This window comes from Cydia pomonella, chromosome 15 (assembly GCF_033807575.1).
Source record: "Cydia pomonella isolate Wapato2018A chromosome 15, ilCydPomo1, whole genome shotgun sequence".
NCBI classification, from domain to species: domain Eukaryota; kingdom Metazoa; phylum Arthropoda; class Insecta; order Lepidoptera; family Tortricidae; genus Cydia; species Cydia pomonella.
This window is the reverse complement of record NC_084717.1, coordinates 11,306,709-11,329,187: the sequence shown is the minus strand read 5'-3', so window position 1 is coordinate 11,329,187 and position 22,479 is coordinate 11,306,709. Positions and strand designations below refer to the sequence as shown.

Genomic DNA, 22,479 nt, shown 5'->3' with positions numbered 1-22,479 from the left:
GATAAAGCATTCTGTTGCGAATCAGACCTATCAGTAGATCTCACTGCCATACAAGAATAATACAAAATATTTTCAAAATGTACACTTTTTAACAATTATTCTTTATTTAACTCTACCTAACCAGAAACCGTGTTCTAATAGAAACCCTATTCATATTTAATTAGTTTACTAGAAAACCCTATTCAATAGTTTACTAAAAACCTTAGGTCCGAATTCAAATAAAAAATCTGGACAGTTCAGCCGCTGTCAAGATGGGCGCCATTTTTAAACACTGACGGCAAATGACAGCGCTCTTTCAGAACGTTCAAATTACTTTTTACGTTGTGCGTTTTATATCTCTTTGGATAGGTATGATGCTCTTTTGTCTGTCTGTAGTAGACAGGCAATTTCTTTTGTCTCTGGTTTTAACAATGATTTTCATGTGGAAGGTATTGTTTTGTTCTCTTGACACTTAGTTATACATCTACAAAGCTTTATATTAACATTTACTTCGAGGAAACTTCTTGGTATTTATTTTATATAGAACATACCATAACTACAGCTGCAGTAAGTACCTACTAAAAAAAGTTTAAATTACATTTACGGTAAGCACATTTACAATTGTTTTTCTTACCCATGTATCTCATTTACATTACTCTAAAACTAGGTAAATATACAGTAAACATAGATATTTGGCAATAACTGTAGGTAGAGGTAGATACATAGTAGCGAATGTTAAAAGTGTTATTTGTTTACGTTTGTATGTGTACGTTGTTTCCATAATAAAATAGTAGATTGTTAACCAAGGGATGAAAGGCACTCATTTCTGACGAGATAGTTTTAGCGCCAATAGTCCGAGATTGAAATGGTGCCTTTGACCCGAGTTAAACACTCTACCTTTTCATTTAGAATACGAAGAAAGTAAAATACATATGATTAAAAAACATGACTAAGTATAAACTTAGATAATACTTCTTAAGCGTAGTTTAAATTAACAATTTAGGTAAAAGTACTTATCATTATTTATGGAATGGGGAGTTAGAATGGATAATGTCCAATAAAAACCAAATTTAAATTGCTTATCGTCAAAAAAATAAAATAACAACTTACTTGCAATGTATTAGCTCTAGTGCGGAATCGTATCATTTTCTGCACAGTTCGTAGAACAACAATGATTCACTTTCAGAGCATGAATGAAAAATATTTATAGTCATTTCGTTTTACCTGTTACTTACAGAGAGTTGGTTAACGTTTTCACCCTAAACAAACTCAAAATTACGGAAACAATTAGGATACTCACTCTACAAACACGTCAGCACTAATTGGAACACACATAGACTCACATTATGCGTGAAACTAATTTTCCAAAACGGCCCAAACACAGCCTTAACTCTACTGAGTTATCACTTATGGCATTTTTCTTTTTTCCTCTGCATTGAAATTAAAATTCACGAAATGTATTCGCAATTGAAATTGAATTGCATGTTAGGTGTAGGTTGGTCTGTTTCTAATTTTCTGCTATTTTCTAAATCTATTCCTAATATTGTATTCATATTTAAACAAATAATTATGTTACTGATATTTATACAGGGTACAACGAAGTGTAAAGCGACCTAAAGAGCTAGTGATTTGACCCTATGTATGTTCGGCGAAAATTAGTTTCAGTGAAATCATCCGTTGTGCGTTCTTGAGCTATGCTAATCTAAGTTTTGTTACTTGATTATTTCAAAAATTATGAACGTAAGCCCTTATTAGCCAGGAGACCAAGATTTTACTGAAAACAAATTGTATGGGGCTAAATATCGACGATTCCTCAGGATCAGTTGATCCGTACTGCTTACACCATAAGGTCGGTTCTAATTTTTAAAAAAACAATGGGTTTGAACTGATTCTGATACGACCTTCACGATCGTCCTGTTGATTGGCACGCATCTCTAGTAGGACATTATTTCATTTTGCATCCTCAAAGTTGTATCAAATCACGATGACGCGCAGATTTGTCAAATCTAACCTTCAATAACATGACATTACGAGTCAAGGCTCGCGTCTTCGTGAATGACACGATCTATATCAAGTTGTTAAATATAACTCGGGCTAAAGTATTTTTATTAGGTATTGTATGTTCATGTTTTAGTAAGGATTGATTCTCTTTTAATTATCACAGAATTCTTGTGTAACATGTTCTGTATAGAAAACTATTAAAAGCAAACGGCCCCGTGGCTCGTTTCACGGTTGCAGTCTTAAATCGACGTTTAAAGTCGATGAAAGCGGCCGTTAAAACTACGGGAACTCGGCTTCAGGGATCGTTACGCTAACGTATGGCCGCCGGTAACTTCTAGATTAAGCTCTTTCAAGCCTCGGTTAGCTGAAATTGCTCGCTGCATTTTACTTAAAATGTAGTAATGTATTTATATGTCTTTGTAAAGTTGTATTTGATTGCGAAAGTAACTTACATTTTAGTACATTGAGCACTGGCTCAGTGGATACAAAGAAGAGTTGGAGACCACCAGCTCTGGTCGATATGCATATTCTCTCTCAACTCATGAAGAGTAAATCACTAGCCAGTTTCATTTAAATCACTCAGTACCAAGGTGGATTTGAATCAATGGGACGTAATGAGCGTGTCAGAGATCTGGGAAATAACAGGTTGGCAGTATCATCTTACCTAATTATGTATTTAATTAGTTTTTATCAGCTGTGTTCCTTATTCGTATTGATTTCCATGACCTGCGCACCTAATTTTTTTTTAAAGTTATTCAAGTGTTTTCGCCATCTATATATTCAAATGTTTATTTACGAGCCAGAACTCGTTTTTTTACTAACGAATCTATACCCAATATAGGTACTTCGCAGGTGTACATAGTACTAACACGTTAATCCAGAACAATCCAGATGGCAAAGCCAACGGGATGGCAATCGTCCTGGTGAACGACTTAACAGGGAAACTTTGTGCGTTTGGCAGACTTAGCCGCCGTTAGCGTGTTTGCGTAATACGAGTAACGTGATTTCAATCCGAGTACGGGTACGGATATCGTAAGCTTCTGTTTATTTCGATGTTGAACGAAGCAAACATTGTACAAAGTACATACGATCTATGAATGACAGTTTTTAATATAGAATTAAACCTTGTCCATATCAGATTTGGATGTAATTGAGGAAAAAATATCCCACCAAAAAGATTCCGCATCTGACAATAAAATTTGAACTTTCTGTCGAAAAGAATAGTCATTCATTCAAATGACACATTTTAAAGAATGGTTTTTTTCACAAAATTAAACGTCTAATTTTAAAATCGATTTTTAGCACAAGCAAGAACATTAGTATTTTCTTGCGAGTTGTCTAAGAACATTTTTATTGTTCTTAGATAATGATGAATACCGGAAACAATTGTCTTTTATCACAAAATTACACCTTCCATTTGATTCATAGTCTTATTTACCTCTTCCCCTAATGACATAATCTTAGATTCAATAAACAAGCCATCAGACGTCAGCTGAGATGATAAATGAACCATCACAGAAGTTATTTTAATTGCTCCCAGTTTCTGAAATAGATGGAACTTCCCATGGAAATTGGAATTTTCCTGACACAGTGATGGATTGCACCCATTCTGTTGATTGGCGGTTGAATGCGTTTTTTTTTCACGAAACTCTTTTCATTCTGTCAACTGTGTGTGATGTGCTAAGCTTCGTTTTGTGGTATTTTTTCAGTTACGACTCTTTTATTTAGCTGGAATACATTGATAGGATAGTGAATAAGGCATGGCGTTGACGAGGATGATAGGTCGTTATGGAGATCTTTGGAGGAGGTCTTTGTTTTGCAGTAGACTATTCAGCTCATATGTTGGCGAATCATACCATAACCAACATAACCATACATTGGTATATTCTTTCTGAAACAAAGCCTAGTATAATACTTGCCCTATTTTTAAATGGAGGGTATGTTTAAGCGTTACTGGCTTCACTATTGACTGTCAAATATTAAGGTCAAAGAAGTGTAATTTCTGGCTCTATAAGGTCGTGAGGGAATATTCATGTACATTATATTTGTTTGTGTAACTTCCAATAACAGTGCTATTCCAAAAATCCCTTTCATTTCGTTCAACCGTGGCTTAGACACATATTGAACGTTTCCACATCACTGGAGAGACAATCCGTTCCTCAATTGTTTCGCGCCGAAAACTCGACCAACTTATGTGGGATTTATATACATGCTTGTTACAGAGAGATAAAGAATATTTTTCCTTATTTCTGGTGTAAAATATGTTAGCGGATCTGTAGCTGACGCGCGCCGTCAGGCATCAATCATGCATACTTTGTTTCTTATCGATATTGGATTTGAATGTGCATTTGTCGACTATCATCGACCACTTGTTTTTGATGTGTAATTTATTAGTACCAGCACTATATTGAATTTCAATAGAAATTGCAAATAATATAAACAAATATGACAGATTTTGTTAGAATTTGACATCCTCTTCCCTAACCTAACGTTTTCCCGGCCTAGCGCCAGGGTCCCCTTTCCTACTTAATCTTTTGGCATATAACCTAAATATCTTACGAAGGTTGTTTTCACTGAAATATTAATTATCAACTTATATTTTAACTAAAAATTATGTTTATAAAATATTTCAGTATAAATAACTGTTGATAAAAAATTGCGAGCCTACGAAGTAATGAAGGTAAATTGGTTTGTTTACATTATTTGCAGTTTCTATTGAATTTCACTTTAAGCACCTTCATTACTAGCGCACTTTTTAATAATAACCATGAACCAAGCGCCCTTATGGTTAGAGCAGAACCAACCTAACTCTGCACAGATTTGACGATGATACAGTGTCATTTAAACGTCACATTGTCACTTTAAACGTTAAATATTCTATGAAAGTTTGTTAAGAGTTAAAGCGATTTGATCTGTTGTACTTTTAATAACTACTTATTTTGTAAATGTTTATTGTTAAAAAGAAAACTTTAGTGCAAAAATAAAAGGACTCGATAGCATTATGGGGCACTCTCTCGGTTGTCTTTTCTCCAAAGGTCATCCGACATCCGATATCGGATCGGATAATGTAAAAACGCTCTTAGTTTAGACTCTACTTAAATTTCCTATGCAAATCAAAATGTAAAAACTGCTTTTTATATTTATTTTATAAATATTTAAACGTTAGTGCAAAAGTAGAAGGACTCGATGCCATGGGGTCTTTAACGGATGTATTTTCTTCAAGGGTCATCCGACATCCGATATCGGATCGGATGACGTGAAAACGCTCTCTATTAAATTTCCCTAAAATTTTCCTTACATGAAAATATCCATTTCGGAACAAAGCATTATTGTAAGGAACTCGAAACAGCCGGAGGCGGGGAATTCACTCATTGGCTTAATAAATCGAGTTCACTGCGAGTTGAGGCGAAAATTCTATTTCCCTGAAAAATTTAATACCTCACCAACTCAGTTGTTATTTTCCTCGGGAGTTTTAGCTAGGATTTACTAGAATGTTGGCAAATAAACGGAAAATCTGGATTGAATAGCTTGTTAAAAGTTGTAGTTTTTATTGTACTTTTTATTTCCGTTCTAGTATTTCGAGGAATTTCATTTTTTTGACTTAAAACACTTATACTTATATTACTTTGCTAATCCGCGAAATAATAACCTTGCTAATCCATCAGTACTAGCCGGTTATACTTAGTTGCGTATTTTATCATGCAATTAATTAATGAATAACTGACTAGCACGTTATTATTTCGCGTATTAGCAAAGTAATATTTTTGTTTCTATTAGTTTAGATTTCCGCAAAGTAACACCTAATTTTATTAATCATTTTTGTCGGTATCTAATTACAGGATTATTCTTATTATAGGCTTTGGTCACTTTTAGTTTGTATATGACATTGAATTCGGTTTATCACTACACCTTATTATATATTAGTAATTACAAGTCATATACTATACTTATATGACCCTAAAAATATGTTTAATGTTTACGTGAAACAACAAAATCCTACTCCGTTATTAATCTTGTTTAGTAAATATTAAAGCACTATAAATCCGACTACCGTAGATTTGGCTCCAATTGATGATTTATCAACAAGTTAGACGAGTTACATTTCGACAAATCTGAGTTAGGAACGTCACAAAATTTCTTCTCCAATTACTTCGATTGTAAGGTACAAAACAAAAAGTAATCGATGAGTTCGACCAAACATAAAATTGCGCATATTTAGAAGGGAGTTTTCATATTTTTAGCTATTGTGCAAAAATTGTTACAAATTATTCAGGTGCGTTTTAGACCTATGTGTAGGTTTCGAATCGATGGAGTTACTAGGAAAAGGCCTCAAGATTGCTAATTATTTTTTTGGGAACCGTACGAAATTGAAAATCCGTAGCCATTTTTAAGATCGCAATCTTAACGACGATTTTACTTACTACGATTTTTCAAAAACTACAGGTTGAAGCTACGCCACCTGTCCCAAAAAACTAATCCCAGCGTACCGATTAGTTTTTTGGAACTTAATGTGCGACTTATCGTTTGATATTTACCAGTCGCTTTTCAGTGAAGGATTGGAAGGAAGGAAGGATCCGGACTAATCCCAAAAAGGTCTAGTTTTTTCCCTGAGTTATAAGGTCAGAGGCAGGCATTTTCGTGAAAAGTAGTACCTACGCCAGTTCTGGACAGGGTCCGCTTAGTAACTAGTCCCATAGCTGCTAAGTGGACCCCAGATACCCGTGAGCCGTAGCAAAAAACAGTTTATTTACAACTCTCTCATGTCAACTCATAAGCTTCTATTAAATCTTAACTCATGATCCGATGCCACAACTTTTGCAAAACTATCTAGAACTTTTAGAGCTCCGAACTTCACAAAAATCGCTCCAGGAGTATTCTGTTGAAGAGTTGGAAGTTCTCATTAAGTTCTAAGACATACAAATTTATTACAGTTGCCTGGATCAAGTTTATCGTTTATCTAAGTTTGCCTATAGAATCTTACAATTAAAATCCTGAGTGCAGTTTATAATAAATTTTCACCACACCGAGCAAGTAGTATAAAGTTCAAATAGAAAAATAGTAAAAAGGCACGCGAGAAACGTGTTGTTGTGTGTTTGTTTGTCTTGAATATTTACTACTCCCTGGCAATATCAAGTCATACAAAAAGCTCGATCTATTGTTACACACATAAAGCTCCACGGAGCGATAAGCTTTCGTGCAAAGCTATAGAGAGCTTTAATAAGCTATAAACTGTTTCCTCACCGCGACTTACTTGGTTAATATTTGAACAAGCTGCACCCGAGTAGGGCTACCAAAGACAAGTTTTTAAAGTTTCAACAAAACTCTTTGACAAAAGATGCTGATACACACTTTACACTTTATTTAGTTTATTATTATTAAAGTAACTTATTATTAAGGGAATAATAAATCTATTTTACTCACCCATAATCCTTGCCATTCCCGTAAACTTGCCATGTTTCAAGTCCTTTGCAGCATCTGTATCCTAGGTACAGTCAGACCTTGACCCTCATCCGTTAACCACCTAATTAAAAAGATATGCATACGCTGAACTCTTAATATTAAAAATTTCCTCATATGATATGAGGTGTTCAAACCTCGTTACAGTGATAATTTAAATTGTGGTCTCGATTTTATTATATTCCTGATATTTCAGGAGAAGGCTTGTCATGTGACCCATTTCACCATTGCGGCATTTGTTACCTGCCATTGTCAATTCGCCGTATATTGCTGGACCAGGAAGTAAATGTGTATTTACCCTACTGTTCTTATCACCGACCTGGAAAGGTACAGAAAATTGACATTATTGTCAAGTGTCAAGTGTCAGCGTGGTCCTGGTAAAATAGGCGCCTGGTAACCCTGCAAGCTCTCCTGTTAAATCTGTATAAACCTTTTTATCTTTCATGTTTTATTAAAGGTTTTCTCTTTTGCCGACCGCCTTGAGAAACTTTGAGATTTATAATTATGTACTCTGTAATTGCAAATAGGTTCTGAATTGTAAAGTGTTAATTAGTTGTGTGAAAAAAAAAACCGAAATAGATTTTAATATATACTGAATTATATCACTCAAAAATAACTACTTTCAATTAATAGACAAACAAAAAATATTTGAAATTTATTGAAAATAAATAGATACTTATTTGTTTAAATTTCACTAGCACCATCTTCACATGTTCATTTATGTATATGGAAGTTAAAGTTTCTATCTAACGAGTTCTTAGAAAACTTTAGTTATGGACGTAATTTGCATAACTTTTACCACCATTGTTCCGTGCCACAATTTCCAAACTACTTCAAACTAGTGACTACGATAGTTAAACAAGCGCTCGTGTAAAATGAAACAAAAGGATATTTTCTCTGGTATTCTTGCGGCCGGCTGGCGCGCTATAAACAGGAATAAAGCGGGTAGTTTGTAAATATTTAAGCGCTCGCGTCGCATTTCGGGCGGCTGATCATTCGTCGTCCGGCCACCTAGCGGGGCGGACGTTTGTGATTGTTTAGATTTATTTGTGGTGCGAGATGATCGATCCAAATAACAATTTAAGACGGCTCAGCTAAAGAAGCAGGTCTGCCTTTTAGTCAGGTAATAGACACTTTGATATAACAAAAGAGAATTTACTTCATACTTTTAGTTCAACACTAATAATGACAAAATGTTGTAACATGATTATTAACGCATTAAACTAGAAATAAAATACTGTACCACAATATCAATAAGCAGTATATACGCTAGCTTAAAAAATACGTTTTATTTCGTTAAAATTAGTTTACTAAAACGCGCAGTTAAACGCGTTTTCATCAATAGCGGGTTTTCACGATATTATATTTAAGCATATTTGTAGATACATACATACAGTACAGATAAAATATTTACATGCACAAGGTTTAACATATTAAAAGAAACGAAAAACACCTGATACCTCATATTTTATTAGACCCGGTGAAGCAATTACCGCGCCCCACTGACCAATTATCGCCATCCGTCATACCATCCATCATTACTTATTAGCCGGCTCATTACCGACGTGCGAATTCAGTTTTACGCGTAACTAAATTTGCCGTTAATTCGCACTGGTGATTCTGATGGTATAATTAGTGACTAAATTTAAATCGACACCATGGTCGATGTCGATACATAAATATTTAATAGTAAGTACCTAGTTTTTGATCGTCGTCAAAGTTACAAACGGGGTCCCGATTATGGCACACTTTCGCCAGTCATAAAAGAGAGTTCACCCATGGTATACGTGGCTCCATCTTTAGAGTCATTTCTTGTATTTGTAAAGCAGTTGCATTGCTCTATAGTTGCAATTGCCCTGGCTGACCTTACTGCTGGAAATTCTCTGAGACGGACATTAGTTCAGCATCTGAATCGGACGGTTATTAGTTCAGCATCTGAAGAAATCGAGGCCTTCTTTAAATATTACATCAAAATGTTGATTTTCGCGCCCCGTCCTCTCTGACCGTCTAAAATCTAATTAATATCTCTATCGAGGCACTTCTTTAAATATTACATCAAAATGTTGATTTTCGCGCCCCGTCCTCTCTGACCGTCTAAAATGTAATTAATATCTCTGAAGTATGTTTAAAGCAGATTTATTAGTTAGTATTTCATCCAAGGAAAATCTCATGACTTTAACCGGTAACACCTCCCTATTTATAATACAAAATCGGCATTTCGACCTACAACGGAATCGCCGGTGACTGAAATTTAATTCATCGAATGATAAACCGTTCCCGTAACTGCGTTACGTTCGCGTCCAATCACTCGAGCTTCGCCATTCCAATATTGCCTAGCACAGATAACCAGTATAAGTAATTACGTTATAGGATAACATTTCTTACGAACCTCGAGGTCACGATATAGCTCTATTCGCCTGAACTCGCGAAATCAACAGGAATATAGAACAAGAGACGTCCAAATATCAGGGCGGCAATTCACAAAGTACAGACCTATTTCCTACTTGCTTCCAGTATAAGTGTGGATCATGTATATGAATAATTGTTACGTATCTTGGGATCAAGTAATGATAGCGAGTAACTTATACACGTGTGCTCGTTTTGTAAATAGATAGGCCCGGTGATTGATAGCTTGTCCAATGTAGTACCATCAATTTTGCCAAGTTTGATCAAATTGTCTTATGTGTATTAGGAAATTAAGGATTGTTATGACCTTTAGTTATTATTAAAAATATAATGTATATTAAAGGTATTATGTATATCAGAGATGTTGGGGAACTTAAGCTCTTTTTGCCTGTGTGCAAGCTTGCTGATTGAAGCAGGTTGCTGTACTCACCTTTTTTGTATAAGATAACAGTATTTTCTAACAGATTGATACCGAGTAATTTAGCAGGTATTTATTGTTATGAATTATAGTACTCATGATCGTTAGAAAGTGTTATTTGACCTGGTTTTAAACCATAGTTATACTTACATGATGATCATCATCAAACCTCTTACATCTTTACAGATGATTTAAGCAGCATCTATGATCTAGCGACAGCGCCGCTTGTCCGACCGATTCTTGAACGGCATGATGGCCCTTGTACTTAGAGTAGTATAATGGTATTATACATAGTATAGTTTAGTGAGTACAGTTTATTTTTGAAATTACACATTAGATTTGTTACGAGTATCAAATCCTTCATACATGACCAACACAAACAAACCAACATGCGACATTAATAACTTCAGTCCGTAATGTTCTTTTATTTTTAATTATATGTATTAACGCATTAGTTGTTTCCAAAAATCAAATAAAATCGGCTATTCATTTGATCCGATATTTTTTTGGAATAAGGTGCAGATAATTTTAATCATCGACCACACACTCCACATAGTGACATGCATATTTTCGAAGGTACTATCTAAAATATGCTAGCCTACAAACCTACTTCCATGGAGACAATTTGTCAAATGCGAAACCAAAACGCAGCTATCGCTATCGCACTAGCCTCCTGACATCCAGCATAACCTGAGTTTCAGCCTATTTAACATTCTTTATATGCTAAAAAATATGACTGCTTGACCTTTCCCGATATGATTTGTGACAGCCACACTGAAAAAAATAAATAGCCGAACACATTGATTATTCAAAAAATAATTGAACTTGTAACAGGTCCACACACAGAGTTCTCAAGTCCCGTTATTTGTGTAAGTAGTAAAACAATATTTTGTAACTGTTATGTGCAATTAAGGAATAGTGTTCGTTTCTTCTTGAGCTTATAAACAGCAGCAGATAGAACTTAATAAGGAAAACATGTCGGCAAAGCTTGGTTTTACTGACTTCCGGTGCCTAGACTCACCTAGGTACAAGACATTTTTATTGTAAGTACTGACGTGATAGCTGTACACCAGATAGTGAGAACGATTACTCTCTCCAACCAAACTCCACTCGTGACGGGTCACATATCGTCCCTAAATCGACGTAATAGCAAGCCAGCTTACCACCACCACCTAACTTGACCCCCAAACGTTGAAATTTACACTAAATACATAGCCCAAGCTGCGCTGGCGACGATATATTTATAGAGCAATAATATGACACATTTAGGTCAGAGTCTGACAACTGTACCGGGTACCCGGTGTGTAAAAAAGGTACTATATTCGTACGAAATTCGTGTTGGTTACTTCTATTAGGAAAAGGAGCTCTATGTATAGGGTAAATGTCAGTTTTATTGACATTTTGTTATTGTGGAAAGGTTTCAGTTTTGACATGTTTACGAGTATATCGAATAAACTAGCTCCGGAATTTCGTTAATCTGATTTTGTAGAAATATAATAACATCTTCTCAACTTATAAAGCAAGTTAGGTTATTTTTTCATACAACTTAACTTTTTACAATTTTAACCGCCATCATAAAAGTACAAACTCTGTTTTTTTAGGGTTCCGTACCCAAAGGGTAAAACGGGACCCTATTACTAAGACACCGCGGTCCGTCCGTCCGTCCGTCTGTCACCAGGCCGTATCTCATGAACCGGGATAGCATCACAGTTGACATTTTCTGTTGTTGCCGCTATAACAACAAATACCAAAAGTACGGAACCCTCGGTGGGCGAGTCCGACTCGCACTTGACCGTTTTTTTTACATTTTCTACTTGGTTAGCGTTTACTCATTAGGTAGGATTTATTTTACTATTAAATAAATATTATAAATAATAAATATTATATGGATATTCTTACACAAAATGACTTAAGTCCCACGGTAAGCTCAGAACTCTCAGAAGGCCCGTATTCAGACAACGATACATGTAATATAAAATACTCAAATGCATATAAAACCCACATGACTCAGGAACAAATATATGTGCTCATCACACAAATAATGCTCATACCGGGATTCGAACCCAAGACCATCGGACCATATTTCACAACGGTCGGTTAAACTGAAATGCCATTCATAATAAAATTAAAAAAATTTGATCCAATATCGCCTGTTATCTATTTCCTGTCTTGGTTGCAATTCCATTTAGGTACTTTATAAGCTCATTGGTTGACTGGCAGAGAATGCTTTAAGGCATTTAGGCTGCCATTTGTACTATTATAAGAACTATTAAATAAATAATAGATAAATAAATTCAACTTCTTTAAAAATACAAACTTAAAAGGTAGGTACCACAGTACCGGGTTTCCTAAAACTTTGATACAAGGAAAATACATATTACTTCCGTGATATTTGATAACCATTTCCTTATCGTTTGATATTTCATATTCTTTGGTAAAACGACGATGAAAAGAATATATTTTATTATTTATTATACTTTATCTCAAGGTAATAAAAACATTGTTATGTTTATTTTCCAAGCGTGGTAACGTAACATGTCGCTACGCTGTATCTCACATTCTCGTTTGCATAAACATCCAAACAATCCCGTATATCAAGCGAAACGTACATATTTATCAAACGCAAGTATACATCAGTAACATTCGCGAACCACCCTTTCTCGATACGATACGCCACCCCAGAAACCGCACGGCTCTTACATAACAATAATACCTTTCTACAGCCTTCATGATAAATAGCTAACTATAACGCCACGTGGTTCAATAAAGTATGCGCGGTGTGACAGCGCCATCTGTCGGGTGGTCGCGGAACTAGTTGACGCTTCAGAGCGCTTTCATAAGGGTTCATGGTAAAGTGTGGATGGTTGACCGTGTGGCGGGTTTGTGCTTTACAGCGCCGTTAGATGGCGCTAACAGTACCATTTGAAAGGTTAAATGTATTAAGTTTTTTTGTTGTGACTTGTGATTTTTATGGTGATTTTTGTTTGTTTCAGCTCTCGGAGCTCGAGCAGAGGGTGCTCGAGGCCGAGGGGAGGGCCGAGGAAGCAGAGGACAAGGTAAGAATGTTAATCACTTATTATTTTTTACGCTTAAACCTTTGTCTAGTGCAAACGCACTGTCGGACACCTAAGTCACCTGTTATGGCCAATAATAAGAAGAACGGATGTTAGGACATGTTACCTGTTAAATGTAGACTGTCGAAACCTAATAATCTTTAACCTTTTGAGTACTTCTTATGGTTCATGAAAAATACACTTTCTTCCATTTTCCCATTCACAAAGACCTTGTTTTTGCTATCCTTTGAAATGTGCAAGTCAGGTACCATCAAAGGCAACAAGTTGACCAATTTTGAACCTTAATGAAATGGGACAAGGTTTATTGAAGTATGAGTTCATTTGTAGCGTCAGCAAACTTCCATTAATCCTGACACGAGGGGACCTTCGTCAATCTGTTTTGATCCAAAACGTTTTTAATCAATTTATGGAATAAAAAACTCTTTGGTCAGATTTTGAATATAGAAATCATATTTTAGACATTTACTAATGCTAACGCTTAAAGATAAGAATGACGAGAAGAATCCTTAATGGATAAGCTAAATATTTATACCAACTAACTACGCAAAAAAACAAAAAACATCTACTTAGCCCGACAACAAAGAGAATTTGAAATAAGTAGCATCCAGGCCATAAAAAAAATGATACTTATTCGTAGATTTGACAGTTGTTGGACCTATGCTGTCGGTGTCGCCATCTATAAAATACTCCGACTGGCAAACCCCAGTAGCTCACACACAACAGCGTAAATTGAGCTATGTTAACGGCACCAATCATAGGACATTTAAAAGAAAATTTAGTTTTTTAATATTTCACCGACATCTGTAAAATTTTTGCCGCTTTATGCTTTTAAAGTTGAATGTCCAATTCGTCCTTTATGTTTCGAGTAACATGACTATACAATTTGTAGAATACACTATAAAACTTAAAACCTAAATCTAAAAATAAATAATACTAAACTTAAAATAAAATACTAAAAAATATCCCCCTGCGGCATGGTGCCGTAGATACTGGCAGCATTTCCTCGCTGTATTGCAAGACTAATTCTTTATGTTTTCTATGTATTTAATGAAAGCCACTGCAATATTGGTTTCAATATTTTTAACCAATTAAAACTATGGTTCTTTTGAAAATTAATGGCACCATACATCCCATGACTGGAGCAGTCATGGGATGTATGGTGCCATTAATTTTCAAACTAACAAATATCAATGAAAAATAGAACTTAAGCAGCTCTTTGGCTCTTGTTTATCGTAAAATGTTGCCAGCGATTAAACACTGATGGTAAATAGGTACTTGTTTTACAGGATTTGTCTATATCATCCCATTACTGGTGCCTATTCCATTATAGGGGTGTTTACTATGTAAACGAACGAACCAGCATAAATCAATAACTCCAATACGTATTAATTAATACCGGGGATTACTGGTCAGCGATAATAAAACTGTCAAATATGGCATTAACAGCTGGAAAGTAGTAAATTAATTGTTTAAGGGTGGCTTATTAATGAACAGTTCGAAAACATAATTAACGGCGGTGTTAAAATGCTGCTGGCTTACCCAATTAATATCGGAATATGGTATTTTATTACTTAGTATTTTGTTATGAAATAACTTAATACTTCGGTAACTGTTATTATTATGTCAATAAGTCAAAGAGGCCACCAGATAGTCAAGTCTTCTTCTTCCAGTGCCATCTCCTACCGGAGGTCGGCTATCATGAGGGCTATACGGACTTCAGGCACAGCCGCGCGGAATAATAAGCGTGTGCTCCTGTTTAGTGTTTAAGCCATGTCCGAACATTTTTGAGCAATATGAATGGATGATATATATATAAAATGTTATAAATTATTTTCCATAAATAAATTTTTCATATCAAGGAAGGACAATGAAGACTACGTTTGCATGAAGAAGCGGTCGTCCACTTTCGTCTTAAGTATAACCATCTAGTTACGTCATCATATTTTTTTGTCATTTTGGATCATGGTCCCCCGATCACTTAACAAATAATGGGCCTGATTCTTTGATTTCTGAACCAGTGTTGGTAAGAACCTGATTCTTTTGAGTCTATATTTGAAGAACTTATCTGAAAAGGATTGAAGTTTCTACATTCTACATGAGACTCGGGTCTGCAACGAGTTGAAGAGAACTCAAGTTTTGTCTTGATTATTAAAATCTGAAAAACTCATTAAGTACTCAAATCAGAAGAGTCAAAGGGCTCGAGTTTTAACCAAAACTAGCCAGTACTGTATGTAATTAGTGCAACTACATTTTATGTTCACAAAAGCAAACGGACGTCATAACGCACCCTTTGCGATGACTGAGGGATGGACCCTGGGGTTTAGGGTGCGATTAAGTGTACTGACAGAATAACAGTAAAAAAAATATGAAAGTAATTTATAGGAAACTGGGAAAATCTTTGAGGCGTACCTATACTTCAGTTTTTTTCAACATGATATAGCGAGGGTCGTACACTCAGAAAAACAGAAAGTCTCTTCTGTTCCTAATAGTACTGGAGCCTAATCTCTGACAAGTGACATTGGCTAAAATTTGTAGCGTATTTTAAGATTTGGGGCCTTGGGCTATACAGGTTTACCGCCCTATAGCTGCCCAAAATTGCCTGCGAGGTTCGGCTTGCATAGCCCTTTGTAGTCCGCCTTAAGTTTCAGGAACAGAAATTATAAGAACTTAGACCCTTAGATTCATCATAGGTTCCAATTTCTCTTTTCTAACGCCATAACTGTCACTAGACCTATTGTATTCCGATATTTCTACTTAAAATGTAGGTATGTTTAAACTACTTAATTAACTTTTTTCATTTTCATTTTCAAAAGGGAAACTAGACCTCATGCTTTAGGATATTTGTGATAACAGATGTGCAAGTTGCGGAAGGGGTCAAAAAATTTTTCGGAAATGTGAGAAAATTACCTAAATTTTCATTTTCGAAACGAAAACATTCCCCATACAAAAATATTAGAAGATTGCGAAATTGTTCAATGTGGAAATTTCAAAAATTTTATACGTTATTAGGTACCTACATACTCGTAGTCCAGTTTTCTTACGATGTTTTCCTTTACCGGTCTGTGCGTTAGTAAATATATGAATGGATGACGTTACGTTTTGCTTATATTCGAACTAATTTCCGATTTGTTTTGCCGACGATACACAAACATAACGCGGTGCAGGCTCCGGCTATTGATTCTCCAAATTGCAGGATTATGACTCACTCTGCCCTTTGTTTTTTCCACCTTTCCCTTTTCCAATAACCTGCCATAAGTAGATATTGATGTTAGGAAGTTGTAGTAATCTATTTTGAAGGCAAGGCGAAAGGAAGGGTTATGATTTCATATTTTTGATGCAGATATGTGTTGTTGTTAAAACAACCTTATAGTGGGGTATAGCTCTAAGTAGTACATACATATGAAGGATATGTTGTAGATCTAAGTATTAAAAAGATTTCTTTCAAAGAAAAAGACAAAAAACAATGCGAAAACATACAACCGGCTCTGTCTGTAAAAAAATCTTCCAGAGAACCTTTCTTCTCAAAGGTTGAGGAGAAGAATAGGTCTCAATTAATGGATATCAGAAAGAAATGTGGTTTTAAAATGTTTGAAACGGGAGCATTTCACAGGTTAAGAGTTAACCCGAAGATTTGTCATGTTATCTGAAGTATATAAATCTGACAGAGAATAACACAAGTTACAAAGTTAGTAGTTACTGTCTCACAGTCGAATATTGTCTATACATATTGAAACGTAATGAGTTTGAAGTGAAGTTGCAGCTTATCAACCCTACTGAGCAATTTGCAATCCCTACGCAATAAGAAATATATCAACAAGCTTCCCTCACAAAACACCTGTTCAGTTAGGTACAAGTTACCTAGATAATATACTAATATTGGACTTTGATATTATTATAAAATAATAATATGAACTGCAGCATACAATCCTTAATTAGTTAGGTGAGCAAAATTGTGCAAGCAGAACTGCATTGAAAAAACATTCCCATAATAAAATATTCTGTGAACATCGATGACATAATAACACTGTGATTTGTACGCTCACCCCTTGCTCTATCCGAATATTACATCTGCAAACAAAAAACATTAGAATATAAACTCTATGCAAGCGCAATAAAAACTAAGCGGTTTAAATTGATCTGAATCATTTAATGTGGTGTTAATTGTATGGTTTTTTTTTATATCAAAGCTCTGGCAACAATGGAAAGTCGCCCTTCCCGGCCACCCTTCGCGCATGCGCCCTGCCTCACTCCAAGCGTTCCATACGCGGCAACTTCGTTCCAAATACTGTATATACATAACAAAATCTCCTATCAATTTAACCCATAAATACTACGAGAAACATCCTAGAAATCCGTCTATATTCAAAACGAAAGTGTTTAAACATAGTATAAAATAAAATATAACGCTTTTTCATTTAGAAACGCGTGCAGTCTCCAGCCAATATACGTGATCAATAGATTCTCTTTAATTATTTGTGTTACCGAAAACTTCTGCTTTGAGTGTGATATTACGATAAGTCGTGACAACGAATTGCTTTAAGCAAATAGATATTATATAAATTAAGTGTGTCCTAAGTCAATTTATTAAGTGAACCATGTCGAAGCCAAACACGCTGAAGGCTCACAGACTGAGTGCAGAGTTTGCTGAGAAACGGGGACAAGCTATGAAGAAAGCTGATCCTAACAGCTCATAGCAGCCGGCCGTAAGTACTAGATTTACTATACTTTAAAAATTAACTACAATATGTGAGTTCAAGTTTAGAATCCTGACCTAACATAACTTGGCTGAAGTTTTGTTATTATCATATTGTTTCGTTCATTGCCAGACTAAATGAAATCTATTTTTTTATTTGGTTTAATCGTATGCAATATATAACATAAATTTTCGTTAAAAACTAAAACCTATTCATTATACAAAAATATCTCTAAGTATGGTGTGTCAAAATATCTGATGTGATGTGCTTATTGAACTAATTTTATCGCGTGTACCTATTCTATAAACGAAATAAACATATCCTATTCATATATATCATGTATCTTTGGAAAGAGTTCCTTATTACCTAAAATCCCATTTTAACCTATTTAGCCATTCATTGCTAGACGCAAATGCTACACGCTAGACATGTCTACTGTCTCTACGACTTTAATTATTTGCATCAATCCCAAATATCTCATTCATCAACTAGTACAATATTCCTATTTATAATTGATGGGTTTATTCTAGTACTTTCTACGATTCCTAGGTTATACAAGGGCGTAGTTGCATCGTACGCTAAGCACATGACTTCAAACGAACATGGCGGCTTCAGCTGGCCGGACATTCGCACTGCTTATACGTGAGCACCGACGAGCGAGTTTAACATTTTCCAGTGTACTGTGGCCTCTAGATCTATGACAACTTTGCGTGATCTAAGAATACACTTATTCTAGTTTGTTGAGAGTTCTTAACTCGTCCATGCTCGGTGAGCGTTTGCAATGTTTCGTCGGTACAGAACGCGCATGCGCGCTGATTTCCCTCCATCTTACTCGTTTCATTAAAAATGAGTTCTTGAAATGCTCGATGACCTTGTGCTATTTTCCATAGTAAGGATATTGAACTGTGAAAACGGTTATAATTATAACTTTCTTACGTATTTATATCTACAGAGTAAAACGTTTTCTTTGGTTTTCCTTTTAGATTAAATTTTACTCAATAAAGTTTGAATCGAGTAAGGTAGATTGTACGACTTCTCATTGTAATGCAGGTTATCAAAGGTTTCTTATTCAATGTTATTAATTTTTCCATTCCCATTCCAGAGCTTTGAACAAAACAAAAAAAATTGCCACCTAGCGTTATTTGCCCTCTCTCTTTCAATGGGTAGGTATCCAAAAAAAGTACCGACTATGTTCTATCCTCTGAGCCTAAGTTTTCTTAAAGTAATTTGCATCAAAATCGGTTATTTGAGAAGTTCCTAACAATATTACTATATCGTTATAATTAGTACGGATTTTGATCACACGTATGTAAATACAGTATAGACTGGCACATAATAGTACAGCAATTATAACAACCTCTTTATGTATGTATACTTTAGTAAATTCTATTTTTCATTTGTAATTCACACACAAGTCTTATAAAAACTCCAGTTCAAACGGCGTGTGGAGTAATCTACAATTAAACAAACACCATGCCTTGAGCAAATAAACTAACATCATAAAACTACTAAGTACTGTTCCCGTGAAAACTATAAACGATCTCTATTTTCAAAAGTTTAGCCTCGTAATGCCCAAGGTCCTACCTATAGGACTTATTCAGTTCGATTAAATTTAAATCATATTCAATTAGGACAGAGTTGCATTTGTTTTGTTTCGTGCAATTTTCAAACAAAATAAAATCAACTGCATTCCGTGCACTGTAGGTTCAAATTCCAGTGGCAAATTTTTGATTTTTCATTTCTATGTCTGGGCCTTAAGAGGATATAGCTGATTTTCATTATTAATGGCTAAAGTTATTATTTAAGCTGGTGGGTTTAGGTAATTGCATATTAGCTAATCACGTAGGTCACTTTAAAATATGATAATTTTATTGTTAACCTTAAGTATTGCATGCTTTATGCCACTTAAATTCATGATTGTCAGGGTTGAGATTAAGTGCATGGCGACCAAATAACTATTCACCTTAGTGACGGTAGTCTATGAGGTAATAGTTAATAACACATTAAAAAGAACATTTTACAAAGTTTTAATTTTACTTCATTTTGGTGTAAACACAATCTCATCAAAAACATAAATTTTAAATGAGAGCCAAGTTCGATGTGTAGTACAAGACACGAGTATATTATATGCGTTGTTGTTGACTCCACAGACAAAAGAATTGAGAGCATGGGTGCCAAGTTCTGCGTAGAAAATCTTTTTTTACAATCCATTTATTTTACTTGGCATTTAATTCAAGTTCAAGATGTAACTTGGCTATTTTTTACCAACAAACCATTGAAAAACAACACAAGCCAATATAATAAAACATGTACATATCTTTATGTACATGTTTTATTATATTGGCTTGTGTTGTTTTTCAATGGTCCTCACGTTCAAAAACACATATGAAATATATGAATAATCCGCTACTTTTGACGCTGACTGTACTAAATAAAATGCTTGAAACCTAGCCAATTACCCTTGTATAGTCCTTTAAAAATATGAAGGTGAATGTAAAGTTATAGATTGTAAAAAGTAACCTACAAACATAGTAAGTACAGGAGAGTGAGTCATAGTGCACTAACCCCGCCAGACGGCGTCCAGTCTGCGGATTAGTTGCGCGACGGATCGGATAGATCAACGATATTGGGGTAATGCCATATTATTGTCAAGTGGGACATTTCTAGAAAGACCGTCAAAACTTAAAAGGCTGCATGTGGAGAACTGACCAAAATGTACAATTGTACATATAAGTCTTCCGTGTCAAATGAAACCATTTGGTAGAGAACTTGAAAGGAACTGGAAAGGAGTAACGCTCTAACACTTTGGACGCGTGAGAAGAGTCGTGGAATGTATGGGGCCCAATACATTCCATGACTCTTCTCTTTCCGAACAGACTATAGCAAAGAAAGACTGTACAGATTTCTTAATCGCAAATTTATTTGGGGCATTTTTTATATTAAGAGGAAGTGCATATTAGTGACAAGAGAGTATTTCGAACTTCAAAATGCCCAATTGTGTCCGAGAAGAGGACTCTTGGCTTTCAGGTAGGTATATTGTCAAATGAAACCATTTGGTAGAGAACTTGAAAGGAACTGGAAAGGAGTAACGCTCTAACACTTTGGACGCGTTTTTATGATCAATTTAGACTTGTTTGTCACTTGCGTACCTTTAGAAATTCATATTCGTAGTAATAATTTATGCAGTCTGCCTACCTGTTATACCAAGTTGATGGCTGTCAAAAACCAAAAGATAATTGTGCTGTGATATGTTATGTATGTATATTGGTGGTGGGTAGGGTTAAGTCTACCCGCGCGCCCTCTGGCGCCGGCATTTTTATAACCGTATCTTAGTCCGGTAATAAACCTATGTACTGACGCACGGTCTCCTAATTTACGCCTCCTAGAACCCTTCCTATCAGCCCTTAGGGCTTATATATAGCATGATATACTTTACCATACATATATAGACTATAGAGTCAAACCAAGATAAGTTGGCAGCAATTTTGATAGCCCATACTCAGTAGCCCAGTCAAACTTGACACTTGCACCGTCTGACTCCAGAGTGGTTCTAGTGTAACTAAAAGATAGAGATTCCCATTAAGTTTACTAAATTAAAATTTATGTAATTTAATTTATTTTGTGAACTTTCTCGTTAATATATTCCTAAAATAGGCCACAAGGGTAAGGAAAGTCGCTTTTATACGTCAAGTTAAATTAACGGCTGTTCGAAAAGTTGAACCAGTGAAGTAGAAAAAGCCGAGGAGAAATTTTCTAGTTCCAAGTTTTAGTATATATGCAGACACAGGTTTACATATAAGATTCATAGAAGGTATCTGGCAGGTAGTCTGATTCCCCCCACGTATTAACACGAGTGAGCTAAGTATTGTTGTTGTAACAGGGCAAGTTTGACGGTGGAAAACATCTACAAGTCTGGGACGGAAACTTGGCAAACTTACTCCGCTGTGAACGTGAGCTAACCGCGTTTTGCTCTGTTGTATGTACTAATCTAACTTCTGCGTGTTAAGCTGTATAAATATCTATTCACCAAGCGCGAGCAAAATATCTGAACCCTGACGAAGTTCCTGTTTAAAAAGGGGATGTCAAGGGCGCACTGCCGGATTTTAAGCAAAAGGACCACGGGGGACAGTTTCTGCGATATAAAGACGTTTTGAAACGCTCATTTCATTCATTGTTGAGAGTTGGGAGGAGCTTGGTTAGGAGATCAGAATGACATGACAAGATAAGAAAATGTGTAGTTACTTTCAAAGAAGGTTAATTTGAACACCTGGGCTATAACCGCGAAAATCGAAGCTCGTGTATTGCGGGCATTTTTCTCTGTCACTCTAATACGTCTTAGTGAGAGTAAAATAGAAAAATCCCTGCAATTTGCGAATTTTGGTTTTCGCGGTAGACCCCCTGGACCAAAAGCGCCTTGAACAAAAGTCTCTACTTAAGCTGTCCTACGGCC

General features: G+C 35.5%; 1 protein-coding gene across 9 annotated transcripts in view; it reads left to right on the top strand.

The window, feature by feature from the left end:
* Positions 1-22,479, top strand: part of LOC133525828 (uncharacterized protein CG43867) — a 515,679-nt gene that overhangs the window by 417,609 nt on the left and 75,591 nt on the right. For all 9 annotated transcript variants that reach the window (XM_061862228.1, XM_061862221.1, XM_061862222.1 and 6 more), the window contains one exon: positions 13,255-13,317. In XM_061862228.1, coding sequence (XP_061718212.1) covers positions 13,255-13,317 — 63 coding nt within the window. The remainder of the gene's footprint in view (positions 1-13,254; positions 13,318-22,479) is intronic.